The sequence below is a fragment of the Cyprinodon variegatus genome, unplaced genomic scaffold (genome assembly GCF_000732505.1).
Source record: "Cyprinodon variegatus isolate N-32 unplaced genomic scaffold, C_variegatus-1.0 Scaffold241, whole genome shotgun sequence".
Lineage (NCBI taxonomy): Eukaryota > Metazoa > Chordata > Actinopteri > Cyprinodontiformes > Cyprinodontidae > Cyprinodon > Cyprinodon variegatus.
Window position 1 is genome coordinate 1,040,607 of NW_015150694.1, and position 14,439 is coordinate 1,055,045.

Genomic DNA, 14,439 nt, shown 5'->3' on the forward strand with positions numbered 1-14,439 from the left:
GAGTGTTGTTCAGCATGGGGGTGAGTAGAAAATGAAGGCTAATCATGTTTTGGGTGTACTATTCCTTTAAGTCTCAGAAGTGTTTAGCACGCTCCTTGTGGTTTTGGAGATTGAACAGTAAAGGCGATACCTGATGTGCTAGCTAAACAGCTTGGTTTGCAGCTTTATAGACGGCTGTATGTGAACCCAGGAAAACACCAGCTTATCCAACTCCAGTTTTTGCTTTTTGTTTTATTTTAAATTGCTCTAATTAAAAGATAAAGGCACAATCAACACAGTCGACATTTTTTTTTAGTTATTTCCTGACAAAGAAGATTAGAACACATCTGCTTTTCTTAAACCGCTTTGTCCTGTGTCATTCCCATTATGGTAATTGTCTAAGAGAAATTTCACACAGTGTTACATCATATTTACACCCCAGAGAAACAGGAAATCCTCAATTTCACAAAATAAGCCCAGAGACAAACTGATCATTATGTGTTTGATTTAAAGGTTGGATTTTGCTTATTTTTCCAGCATCAGCCTATTCTACAGCATAAAAAAATAACCCTTTTTACACATCTTATTAAAGGACACCTACAACTGGTCAGGGCTCTGTATGCTAAGTTAAATTAAAGCCCCTTCTTTTTCTTGCAAACATTAGTCAGTGTGTTTGGTTTCCACGGGATAGAAGTGGATCCGCTGACTGTGGATATCTCCTCGTTCTCTCTGCAGCGGGTCATCCGCAGCAGAAGCCAGTCTATGGACGCCATGGGTCTCAGTAACAAGAAGTCACACACAGTCTCCACTAGTCACAGTGGGAGCTTTACCCACAATCCCGCAGAGAGCCCCAAAACCCCAGGGATTGTAAGTAGCCCATTTTGGTTGACATGTTGCCCATCTGTACACACGCAGCACATTCAGGACGCTGTGTTTTCACAGCACGGTGGATAATAAACACACGTGTGGATGATTTAAACCTAAACAGCAGCCTGATAAAATACTTCTACTGCCACTTCATAGCACTCCATCTGTGTGCTGTTAACACCGAAGCACTTACTCTTATTTCTGACATTTCATACTCACTCTTGCTGTGTACTCATTTTTCACTAATTGACTCTTTCCATTTTATGTTCACGTTAATCCTCTTTTCTGTTTTTGGGGGAAAAAAACATTTAAGCATTTTATTCATTGCCGTCTATTAGAAGTGTTGTTGCTGTGTAGATTGGCAGGCTTTTAGCTGCTGAAAATCTGCCTATTTTGAAATGAAGTAGTGATTGTTTTTGAACCCTCTCTCAGGCTTTGAAGTGAGCTCAGACTAGTACCTGTATGACTACCCAGACTCCCTCCCTCGTTGCAATGCTTTCATAATGAGTGTCTCCCTATTATAACTCTTACCGTAATGCTGCTTTGTGGATGTGTGGCTGGAGAACATGCATGCCACAACTCATAAACCTCAAGAGCACTCTGCCTTGTTTTGTTTTTTTCCTTTACCCATTTAAAAAAGGCTTTTGTTATAACAGTACCTGTTTATTATTTAACCCTCTTTTTCTCATGTTTTCCTTTTAATGCATCAGTAACTTGTATCCTTCAGGACAGTACCTGCCAGTATGTCTGCTCTGTTGATGCTCCTGCTCTACCCTCCTATATGACCTGAAGCTTCCTAAACCCTGTGAAGCTTTTTCCTATTTCCTCTACCTCATGTTTGCTTTTGATTCATGCTACAAGCTCCTTTTAAAGCTGTTTTCCCTCCTACTGTTACAATTCTTTCTGTTCTGTGCATGAGATTTTCTGATGTTTTTTTTCCTTCCCTCTCTTGCTTCTTCCATCTTTTATCTTCCTTTCTTTCTCTCTCTCTCTCTCTCTCTCTCTCTCTCTTTCTCCGGCTCCCTTTGTCCCGCCTTGTGTGGCTCAGTCATTGCTTGTCGCGGGGAAAAGTCCCAGTAAATATGGACGCCGAGGCAGTGCCATAGGGATAGGAACAATAGAAGAGGTTAATGTATATTCTCTCTTATCGCTCATCACATTTGTTTGCTTTTCTGATGTGTTTTCTTAAAGGAACAATTAGCTATTTCCATTCTAATTGAAATAGAACAAATGTTTTAGCAGATCTTGCTGTGTATGGGGGGGGGGTCTGTTGTTTTTAGAAGAAGTGAGTTGCAAAGACATAGTGTTCAGTGGTTGTTCTGATCATAATTTCATTTTTATCATTCATTCGTACAGAAAGTCACCACTGTGTTGTGCTCCGTGAGTTACTCGATTTTGCTGTTTGATGAATCAGTGATAAGCATGAATCCCCTGAAACTTGTAGCTTTTTTTCTTAACTCTAATGGGAGGAAAATAAACATCTGGTTGGGGTCATCAATATGTTTTTGTGCTCTTAAATACATGTTAACTCTCTGAATTACCTACATGAGAGATAAATCACCTCAAACCTTTGAGAACACTCATCTGGCTCCTATATAAAACACACACACTCTTGCACACTTGTATCTACAGTAGTTTGAGACAAATGAGTAAAATAAGCAATTTCTAACTTTTACTGCTTTGTCTGTGACATAGTGTATCCTGTACAGCCCCCCCCCCCCATAAAGAAATAAGCAAGCGGAAAAATATAAAAGGTTGCGTAACCGGGTTCTGTGAGGCTGCAAACTTTCTTTGTTGAAATACCTTTTGATTCACTTTCAGCATTCTCTCTTTTATAACTTGCCTCTCCTAACAATATTAGCAAATCTCAATTACCTGATGTTAGGTTCAAAAATGTAGGTTCGTAAAAGAGAAACTGAGTCCACACAGGAAAGAGATTTTCAGCAGCTCCTGCAGGAGGGGAGAGAGCCACAACAAAAGTCTCAAACTCTCTCACGGACCCCCCCCTGCAGAGCCTTTTTATTAGCGGATCATAACACATGGGGTGGGTTACAAAACAGAGTATTCTTCTGACAAGGCAATTGATCAGGTCATAGGACAGAATGCTCCTCTGACTGAATCACAAGAAAGAGTGAAGCATCACATTTCCTCAATGTTTTATATGCACACACATTAACTTTATAATCATCATTGAATAAACCTAACACCTGAAATGAGGTCCAGCTGTCCAAAAACATTTGCACAACAATTCACCAAGACTTGGTCAAAAGAATCTGCTATAAAGGCATCAGTCAGGAGAAGAATGAAAAAAGTTTTTATTATCAGTAATTGTAGAAAAATGCAGGACATCAGTGAGAACGTCTGCTTGGTTTTTCAAACTAAAATAAAAAAAAAAACACATGAGGAAAAAAAAAGAGGCTGATGGTAAGAAATCTGCCTATTCTCCTTTTGTCTGGACTTAGAAGACGAATTGCAAAAAGAAGCCTTAATGTTAAAAAATTTTTGACATTAATCTCACCAGAGTATAGTTATGATCCAAAGTTAATAAGATGGGTCACACTTCAATCAGAATGCACAAATAATCACATAAAGAGCAGAACACACACGAGTTAAACATGATGCGGGCATATTTCTCTGGATTTCTCTGATGGAAAATAGTTTCTTGTCATATTGAATGAAGTTATGAACGGCTCCAAATACAGTCCGTCTGTCAACCACAGCCTTCAGGTGTCTGCTTGAAAGCTGAATATGAAGAGTCTTTTTATTTTTTAATCGTCATAGTGACTCCAAGTGTGTTATCCATTAAGTTCATTATTCAGGATTGTCAATTTTGAAATTACCAATCCAGACTCCAGAATTACTACAACAAACAGAAAATGAGATGAAGGATGCTGTGCAGAAGTGATCTCTGCACAATCTGGTGAGATCTGGTGACCTTTAGCAAGGAAATATCACAAAATCAAGATGGAGGATGCTTTTAGGCTGCTATAAAAGAAGGCTGAATGTGGAAATTAAATCAAAAGTTTTATTGACTGAAATTAGTAATAGTGTGCCCACTTATGCAACCGTTTATTTCTCAAAACAGATTTTTTTGTATTGCAATTATACAGCTTAGATTATTTAGTTTGTATTTAATGTTTAATTTTCTGATAAATAAGTTATCTTGATTGGGCTGCATTGGACACAGTAGTTTGAAATTCACGGTTTATCTACTGTTTTTATTTTAAACTCACATTGTCTGAGCATTTATGTAACAGTCAGTCCGTGAATTGCTATTTCATATTTCTACATGATACTGCATCTAATACATACTGTACAGTGTGATGAACGCTGTGCACCAATGTCTTCTCCCAAAATGTGTGCCTTACTTTTTTGTCTCACTTGCACCCCGATAGTCATTGATCATTCCTGGGAAAAGCCCAACCAGAAAAAAGTCTGGACCCTTTAGCTCCCGCCGCAGCAGCGCCATTGGCATCGAGAACATCCAGGAGGTCCAAGAGAGGAGGTGAGAGGACAGCAGGGAGTGGGTAGTGAGCACAGAACAGTGTTGTGACAGATGGAAGGAAGGACATTAAAACAGATTAATTAATCTCTCAGAGGATGCAACGTGTCAGATCAAATGTTTTTACTGGATGACTTTCATGATTTGTAGTACCTTACAGAAATAGTCATTTAATTAAACTTTATGCTTGACAGCAACATACTTAATTATTTTGAGATGCAAGACAATGATGCATGGCTTATAATTTTTAAGGAATAAAAATCTAAAAAGTGTGGAGTGCATTTGTATTCAGTCCCTAGGACTCTAAACTTTTATGATCACGCTTTTACTAAAAGTAAAACTCCAAATCCTTAGCACCATGTTTGTAAAGAGCAAAAACAATACCTATTTAGGTCAAAAGTTTAGTCCAACAAGAGCTGTGAACCTCTAGAGCAGAGGTCTTCAACAGGTGGTCCGTGACCCCTAGGGGGTCCGCGGAGGTACTGCATGGGGGTCGCGAAACTTTTGGTTGATTCATTTTTTTTTTTTTTATATTCCCTCCTGAATTTAAATGTCTTTAAATACTCATTAACATGAATTCAACACACTGTAGTAAACAGATAAAAGGAGGCAAAAGATGTCTTTCAGTCATCAATGCACACATTCAGCAACACACAGGAGCTCTTTCAAGCTGGGCACCATTTCATTCACAACACCTGTCCCATCAACCAGGAATCAGAATCAGAAATACTTTAATAATCCCAGGGAGAAATTACTTTCCTTACATTTCTCCATCTGTAATAGAGTGACTATAGGACCGGTTGATATAACACAATTTCATACAATATATATAAAATTAGGGGGTCCCTGCTCCATCTTGTCATCAGTTTGGGGGTCCTTGGCCTGGAAAACGTTGAAGACCCCTGCTCTAGAGAAACCGTTTCCTCCATACTGTTTCTCTGCAACCTGCAGCTTTGACCCTGCATTAAACTCTTTTAACCCTCCAATGCTAAAGAGTTAATCCTATGAGAAGGTATTAAAAACAAAATAGCTTTAGAAATTAATCTTTGGTGTTTGATGCAACATATGCATAGCAATTCAGCAAAGAATGACACAGTGTCAGCAATATATTTTTTTATTGATTTAATTACCTTTTGGTAAATATGTGTCTTTCTTGTAAAATGTTTTAAAAAAATAGATGCATTTTCCATTCGAGAAGATTTTTTTCTTTACTTATGTAAAAGTTTATATTAAGACCTTAAAAACAAAATCTAATTGTGGCGTTTTGGTCTAAAGATCTAAAGAAGTTGCCTATATTGTGTTTCATGGGCTAATTTGTTCCATGTAGCTTTTTTGGCTCACGCAAACAGAAAATAAATCTGAGTTTTATCAAGGTTGCTGATCCCTGGTTTGGGTAAATTTAAATGCCTATAGAGTTGATGATGATGGATGGAAGAGCGCCTCTGATGTGTTCAACGCTTGAGATATTACCTTATAACTTAACCTTTCTTGTAACGCCTTGTTTTTATGACAATATTTGCACACTGACATTCTTTAATAAACTTGTGAACCATTTGGAAAATATTACATATGCATCGAAGCTAAAGTTCACTTGATTGGACTGTTAAGTGACCTATGAGGGTGCTTGGTGGTCCTGGCTTTTATTTCCGGGTGGAAGAGTAAAGGAAACTGAATATACATGTGCAGAAAAGTTTTTTTAGATTAGGACTTTTAAGCATTCTGAAAATTATGTGGAATTTTCCTCCACTTCAATTTGTTTTGGTATGTTCCCTAAAATCTTAATGAGAAACATTATTTGCTGTGCAAGGCACTTCATTTGCTGCTTTTTCATTTATTCTGTATCAGTGAGTTTGAATAAGGATAAAGTTTGTGATCAATTCAATGTAGCAGCTTAATTACAGATTTTTATGTGCACAGCTCTTCAGCTGTAGTGAGGCACATATTTGTTTAAGCAGTTTGACAATCCTAAATAAAACCTATCTGCTTGTTTTCACCTTCTGATCTCCCTCTCTGTGCATCAGCCGGGAAGTTTCTCCCAACACGCAGAAAACAGCAGACTGCAGCCACTTGTCACAAGAAAACAAATCAGGCAACTCCTCCGCACACAGTTCTCCGGAGTTTGCAGCCGCAAAGAACAGGTGACCATCTGCTGTAGTGCAGTGAAATATGTGAAAAGAGGCAGGTGTTGATGAGGTCAGAGTAACCAAGGTGTGTAGTCTGGCGATGTGTTGCAGGGCGCCTTCAATCCCTGAGGCTCAGGACCTGTCTCGCTCCTCCTCCAACGCCAGTAGCTTCGCCAGCGTCGTGGAGGAGCACGAAGCTGAGGAGGAATATGAAACCGGACTGGTGGGTATAGAAGGAGGCAGAGTGATGATCACATCTTTAAAAGCTCATGCATTATTAAAGCCACTCTGGCAAAACAAAGGCGCTTTTATTTCTCCCCTGATTATGTTGCCTTCTTTTAGTTTGGTTTAATATTTATAGGGGTGGTGCAAACAAATAAGTTGCAGAACAGCAGGCAATGCTTGCTTTAAAAAAAAAACAAAAAAAAATGGCTTGATGGATTTGATACATCTCCAGAATCACAAGCATACAAATATATTGCAATGTATGCATATTAATGTTTACTCATGCATTTTATTTAGGACCATATGTGTTTTAAAAGGGTTTCAAATAAAAGCAAATGTAAACCTGGAGTTAATCTGTAGTTGGGAGTTTTGATGACTTTTAAAGAACTCTTACAACCTAACTGGAAATGTTTTTTTCCAGGAAAGCGTGTCTTGTGTTACCCCCATAAAAAAGGACTCATTCGTTTACGGCTCTGTGGCAGAGGACAGCTCCTGCAACCAAGGAAGTTTTTCAGGTGAGTTTGGGAGATGATTGCTCACATTGCTGGGCCAGAGATAGCCTGAGGGCTTGATAAGCAGGTTGAGTCTACCATGTATCAGGGGAGTATCATCATTGGGCAGAAGAAAGAAGAACCCTTCCAGGATAAATCATGTCAAAGTGGACCACAGCAGTGAAAGCCACCTCATCTGATGCAGCTTAGCAAACAGCTTCAATAACTAAAGATTCTTTGAAATATTTCACAGTACAAGCATCTCCTTCATTTAAAACCAGATCTTTTAATGGTTGACTTTGTTCCATCAATCTATTGTAGTTTTTACAAATCTTTTTTTTTCCCAGCTTGAACAGCTGGCAGCATTGTTCGCTTGAGTTTATTGCTCTTGACAGCCACAACCATCTGTCCCCTTCCTCCCAGCAGCTTCCCGTCTTCAGCAGCAAGCAGACGACGTGAAGACGTCGGAGCCAAAAGGGACGGACGGTCAGCCCAAGACAGAGCGACCCCTGCAGGAGCAGAGGCGCTCATCGGTGAGGGAAAACATCAGTCTTTAAATGTCATTTCAGCAGGCCGAACATGCCCGCTTACAGTGTTCACCATGTTCACCTTCCCACCTTTAGATTGCTGTACATTTCTTATTGCAAGTATTTTGTTAGTTTGTTAGTTTTTTATAGCCTAAAGGGATGAAAAGATTATTACTAAATATTACTAAAGCTTCTATGTATCTAGATTATAAACATTTCCCATCAGAACGTCTCATTCTGATGTGTCCATTTAAATCCAACGGGTTATTATGATATGATTATGATATTATTAGACTGCATATTAGCGTCCCAGTTTGTGGTTAATGTTGATTTGAATTTGAATGATTTTCTACTGGTTTGCAGAACTGTTAGCTTCTCTCTTCTGATCAACATGTCGGCATCTGTTTTCAGGTAAGGCACCATGTTGCCCTAATCTTTGGCTAATTATCAACACTGCACATTAACGTTATGATTTATTTTTAAAGATTCAGTTATAGTTAGATTGGTGTTCTGGTTGATTATTGCACTTTTTGCTAAGTTTTTCACTAATTACTCTTATGGCATCACCTTTCTCATGCTAAAATACTGGGGGGTTTTTATTCATTAAGCTATTGCAATTTCAAATTGTTTTTTTTTTTTTTTTTTCGCTTCATATTTTATGGATTTATCTTTAAAAATCCTTGAATGAAGTGGGTCTTTGTGACAGTCAGCTGGTAGATACAAAAAACAACAACACAGAAATTATGGCATCAAAAATAGGTTCTTTGCTCATTTTATTTGTAGATTAACCCTGTATAATCTGTTAAATTTAGGTTCTATACATGCCTACATGATTTTAAAAGTAGAAAATTTTGTCACTTTACAAACAAAAAATTATATTGCTATAATTATCAATGGTACAGGACAGCATGCAGAACTAGAACAACACTTGGAGAGTGCAGACCTCTGCAAAGCAGCAAATTTTACTCCATAGTATGACATGTTTGTGAAACATAAAGCTAAAACATCCACATAATATGGAATCTTTCAAAATTATAATGAATTGCTCCTTGGCATGAGGTGCACCTTTCATAAAAATATCCTAAAAATCCTTTTCATAAGTTTATAAATAAGACACACTGTGTGTCTGCAGCCTCTGATGTTTGTTCTGCTCTAACCTTCTGTATTCATTCTGCTTTCTTGTTTGATCAGCAGCTCGAGACTTCGAGTCATGGCTACCCTTTGTTTTTTTCATATAATTTTTTTGCTTGCCTTCATTATAATACTTCCGGACTTTTTGAGTCCGCTGCTGAAGCTGTCAATAGTCACTGCTGCCTCCCTGTGGTTTAGTGAGGAATTGCTTGATCCATCAAACAAATTTACAGGGGCCTCTAAATATTCCTGCATCTGGATTGGGATCAGGTTCATCACCAAAATTTAATGAATCGTCATTAGATGAATCGGCATGAAGTGCACCTTTGGTAAAACATTGCATTAAAATCTATTGATAACTTTACAAGTAATCCTGCTAACAAACAAACACAACCGAAAATGTAAGTTCCATGGCAGAAGGAATAAAAATAGTCTCTTTGTAAACATACCATCATAAAAGAAAATTATTGAAACACCTTTGTCCACCCCTTTTTTTGTTTTATGTTGTTTTTTTTCCGGATAATTTACTGTTACAGCAAATTTTTCAAAAAGGTATGGGATCATTTTTTTCCATGACATCCTATTTATCATTCAAGTCTGATCAACCTGTCTTTATGTTTTCTGTCTTTCTTGTTACTCTTACCCTTTTCTTAGAATAATAAGTTATATAAGGGGAAACTGATGCAGAGAAGGAATATAGGTCCTGGCCAAGAGACTGGCACATCCTCCCTTGAATGTTCAACAAAGATCTGCTGTTTATCACCACAAACATTCACCTGTCTGGACATGTATCGACCTCTCGCCCTCATTCCGTCCTCCATGCGGAAAAACTTGTTCTCAAGTGGAAGCAGCATCGAAGCTGACTGTCGTCTGGCAGCTGGCTTAGGACAGGACATCTGCTCATTCTTCAGGCCAGGAAGCACTGATTATTACAGTTAAACTTTCAGACATTGTGGCTTTTTCTTACAACACATGCAGTAAAGCATTTGACTTTTTTTTTCTTTTTTACAGAAAGTTGGTTAAAAAAAGAAAGATGTAAAAAAAGAAATCAAAATTTTTCAAAGGACTGTGCTCGTCTTGCTTGAAAGAGTTAAACACTTCAGCTACAGTGCGGAAAAGAAGTATGTTTTTCCTCACAGGTTTTTCCTTTGTTTTTGGTCACACTATTTCAGATCGTTTAAGACATAACAGAACAAGTGAATGTTGTCTAGTTAGATGCACGTTGTTGTTTTTTCTAATTTTTCATTTATATAAAAAAAAGCCATACCTAACCTTATCCAAACTAAAACCATAACTGTCCCCCATAGCTAAGGACTAGCTTGTTAAACCATGACAGAAACCACTGCCATCAAGCAACTGGTTACTGAGTGTTTTCCCACCAGGCAAAAATTGGTTGAAAAGACCATATGATTTACGTCCAAACAAAGTCTACAATTGCTTGAAAGGTAAAAAGCTTTATTTTCAGATCGTTGAAAAGAATTAGCAAACTGGGTTTTCCAGACTAAGCTTTGGACTAAAGTGGAACAAAATCAGACGGACCAAACACAGCCCAATTTTAACAACTATTCCTGGACTAAATCCAGATTATGACTGAAAGGCTGGATTTAATGAGGTCTGGTGTGTTGGAGTGTTACACCACTGTTGATACAAATTGTTTTGTTTTATTCAGTCATATTGGAGGGTTTTCTGACATTAACAGCATTAAAAGCATGTAAATTCAGACTTTGACTAGGCCACTCAGAAGTCAACTCTTTGAAGTGCTACACTATTGAGCTGCTCCTTAATCCAACTACAAAACTCCGGAGAGGGTTCACCACTGTTCCATGTCATCTCCATTTGTGAAGAATGGTCTTCACGTAGGTTAGCTGCAGTCCTAAAACCTTAAAAGCAGCTTTGTAGCCCTGACAGATGTTTTGTTCAATTAGCTTTCCCCCCATTCAATGAAATCGTGATATTTCTGTTTACAGAGACCATCTTATTTTTATACTCAAAGTTTGATGATCTGAAATATTTAAATGTTTCCAAAAATCAAAGAGATAAATGTGTTTGGGGAATCTTTAATTGTCAAATTCCCTTGCCACTGTGACACTATATGTAACTCTGACCTACCCAGTGAGCGTGGCTTTATTTTAGACAATATTTTTCATGATGTTATTCTTCCTACTGAATATTTCTTTTCTGCAATGGACTGGTGACCTGTCCAGGGTGGACCCCGCCTCTCGTCCATAGACAGCTGGAGATAGGCACCAGCACCCCTCACGACCTCACTTGGGATTAAGCGCGTCAGAAAATAGATTATTTTTTTTTTGCTGAAAACAACGTTGGAATATTTAATTTCCGCAGGTCGATTAGTTGCTAGTGGTTCTAGCATAACTGATAAAGGTAGCGCTATGTTGGAAATGTGGGAAAAAGAAACAACAATCATGTTAAGACTTCTCTTCAGAAACTCTTTGTTCGTAGACACCTGCTGATGTCTGAGTACAGTGTTTATTCCACAGTACTGTGCATGGTGAAATTCTACTTGCCAAAACCCTCCTTCTCTGCACACTAACACAACGCTTCACATAGAAGGTTGTCCTTGTGATCTGTGTTTTATTCTAAACCAGCTACCATCAACATGCAGCACATATTGCTGTCAGGCAGCCAAATGTTACTGTTTCCATCTCTATTTGTAAAGTGTAATATATATAAATAACTGTGACCTACTGTAAGCACTACATTTGCTGTTCTCTAAAAAAATGCTGACCTTTTTAAAAAGCTTGAGTTTGTTGAGAAATGATCACACTGTGACGTGTCTTGAAGTTGCCTTTTTCATTGTGTCACAGAAGCTGCTTTGTTGGAAGGTCATTTATAAAAGGCACCATGTTGCCAGATGAATGTAAAACTATAAAGAAGAGGGAATATAAGGAAGGGAGAGACAAGTTGAGGAATATATTTCAGTAAATTGATCCCTCGATATTTATTATGTAGTTTTCAGGTTACAACATTTATATTGCATACAAAAAAGAGGTTTAAGACACCAAAGTAAAGATAGAGCACCCATAAGTTTATATTATATTCATTAAAGCTCTTTATAGTAAACAAAGTGGCATAGGATAACAGTAAAAAAAACATATTAGATGATGCAAAAATCAAAACAGAATTTAGATTCCAAAAGAAAAAGTTGACTGTTGAAAAGACTTAAGTAGATAAAGTCTGCCCTCTTGTGGCTCTATGTTGTTATTGCACATTGCTTTATGGTCCCATCAATCTACTGTACGTGTTTGCACTGCAGACCAGTGTCTATCAGCCACTTAAACACTGGCAGAAAACAAAAAAACCTTGCTGTGCTTAGTTCAAATGATTGTATATGTTTGTTGTTTTTTTTTTTTTGTGAACTGTTTGCTTTAAACCCTTGTTAAAAATGACTTGTTTGTAAATATTGCTTTTCATCTTTTTTTGTAAATGAAGTAAAGAAAAAGGTTTAGTAAAAATGAATATGAACACCACTAGTTCTGGAGTTATTTCTTCTGAAATGCTGATTTATTTCATGCAAAGAATGAGAGTCTATAATTTTGAAGTGATACAGTGTTGGAAAATCCAAACTCTGGATTGGGGGGGACAATAAACCTGTTTGTTCCCCTCCTGTCGGAGGGTGTTATAGGAGCATTTGATTTATTTAAGCATGCATGTCCAGTTTAATTTATCACAGATATAACGGGAACACCTTTGTTTACTGATATGTGGTACTTTTTAATCTCTTGGTGATGATTTTAGAAAATTATCTTGAAGATTTTCAGGTTGTCCTCTGCGGCAATTGGTGCCTAACTGAGGATTAAGTGATTGCATTCATATTCATCATTTTTAGATTTAATGACAAAACTACCTTTGCTCTGATTGTAAATTCTATTTCCACAAGATAGAAACAAACACGCTGTTCAGCCTGGATTATTACTAAGCACTCCTTCTGTACCACACCAGGTTTACTGCAGTGCAAGTATTGCAAAGGGTTCAGCCCCTGGAAATTTCAAGAATTCAAGTGGGAGAAACAGGGAATTGCTTTTCATTTACATCTAAATATAATTCAAACAAAGGCTTTGCTCTGACATAAAACAGCATTTTCTGTACCTATAACTACCGAAACAACTTTAACTGAATCCCAAAATAATGTAGACCTGGCTTTTCTCAGCTTCAGTGTTTCATTCACAGCTCAACGTTCCACCATTTGAAATCAAACGGCTTTCTACGGACGTTGGAGCCGCAGTGCACCTCTCCCAGCAGTTTGTGGTAGGAGGCAAAATCGTCAATGAACGTGCAGGTTAGACCCAGGCCCTCCATCAGGGAGCACATTTTGGCCTCCAGGACACAGCGGCCGTTCACCTTGGGGCCAAACGGCTTCGGAATGCCAAGATGTTTCCCCAAGACAATCATGTTGACCTGGAAATCAATGTTAAAATGAAGCCATTGAATTAGTTCAAATTTGTAGTGCTGTAAAAAAGATGTACCAACAGGTTTCATATTATTTTAGCTTACCTCTGTTTATCGCTTATTTATTACGCATAAATGTTTCCTGACAAACTATGCATTTTCCTAACACTTGAAGATAACTTGAATAATATAGTTTTCAATTATTCAAATTTTTTTCTAGAGTAAAACTGATCCACAATTAGCTAGCCTAATGTAAAACTATAAATTTTATGCTTTTTAAACCACAAACTAAAAAGTTTAACGCATATTTTTTTCAAATAGGAGGTTGTTGTCATTTACCAGCCCAGGAGTTACAAACAGAACTGTAAAACAGAAAAAAGTCTAAATATAGAATAGAAATGGAGAATTATAGAAATGATAACTTGTAGCGTGAGAAAATTTCTGTTTGGATTTTTTATTTTTTAGTTATAAATTCCGTCAAAATTTTCAAACAGAACACATCTGTAAAAGGACAAATACTTAAAGGGGTCAGAGCGCAAAACCGAGTTTACATTGTCATAATATCGACAGTTCAGTGGGTGAAATGGACACACAGAGAAGCTCAAACCCCATCAACACCTCCTTTCTCTGCAAATCTCACAATTCTACACCACCATAAAACGGGCAAATTCACAAAGCACCTAATTGACGTAAGTTCGGGGATGTTGCCTTATTTGGTTCTGGCCTGTACTTTTGTCACGCCCTGAAATTGACATACAGTAAATGCAGTGTTCCAGGCTGCACGGAGAAAGGGTAAAATTTTTAAAGTCTTCCCAAGGATCCAAAGACTCGACAGGCATGGATTATTTTTGTCTATCAGAAGATCCCTGCAAAGTTTGATGCTCAGCTGTTCATTTACTCTGAGCATTTTACCGAAGACAGCTTTCAAAAACTTGGAGGATTTGCTAAACTTCTTTTACTGAAACGAGGGGCTGTTCTGACCGTATGGCCATCACAACCACAAGCTGCAAGTATGATTCTGTCGCTAAGCTGTTGATAGCAATGCTAGCATATCTATTGTGACCAGATTCTGGGCATTTGAACCGGGGCTGGTCCGGGAACCCCGGCGGCCGGGACCGGAGCAACCGGACCCGACACTAAGACAGTAGCCTTCCCCCTGCCTACCTTACCGGCAGAAGGGGGAAAGC

At 38.0% G+C, this 14,439-nt stretch overlaps 2 protein-coding genes across 2 annotated transcripts in view; one reads left to right on the forward strand and one right to left on the reverse strand.

The window, feature by feature from the left end:
• LOC107089142 (rap1 GTPase-activating protein 1-like) overlaps positions 1-12,164 on the forward strand; it is a 34,708-nt gene extending 22,544 nt beyond the window's left edge. Inside the window, exons 13-22 of the mRNA XM_015381741.1 lie at positions 572-596; positions 644-846; positions 1,895-1,972; positions 4,242-4,351; positions 6,370-6,486; positions 6,565-6,694; positions 7,118-7,211; positions 7,611-7,720; positions 8,078-8,125; positions 9,500-12,164. Of these exons, the coding sequence (XP_015237227.1) occupies positions 572-596; positions 644-846; positions 1,895-1,972; positions 4,242-4,351; positions 6,370-6,486; positions 6,565-6,694; positions 7,118-7,211; positions 7,611-7,720; positions 8,078-8,086 (876 nt within the window). The 3' untranslated portion in view covers positions 8,087-8,125; positions 9,500-12,164. The remainder of the gene's footprint in view (positions 1-571; positions 597-643; positions 847-1,894; positions 1,973-4,241; positions 4,352-6,369; positions 6,487-6,564; positions 6,695-7,117; positions 7,212-7,610; positions 7,721-8,077; positions 8,126-9,499) is intronic.
• Positions 12,165-12,204: 40 nt separating this feature from the next.
• Positions 12,205-14,439, reverse strand: part of LOC107089143 (protein-arginine deiminase type-2-like) — a gene marked incomplete at its 5' end in the record, with an annotated part of 17,497 nt that continues 15,262 nt past the window's right edge. Inside the window, one exon of the mRNA XM_015381742.1 lies at positions 12,205-13,261. Coding sequence (XP_015237228.1) covers positions 13,028-13,261 — 234 coding nt within the window. The remainder of the gene's footprint in view (positions 13,262-14,439) is intronic.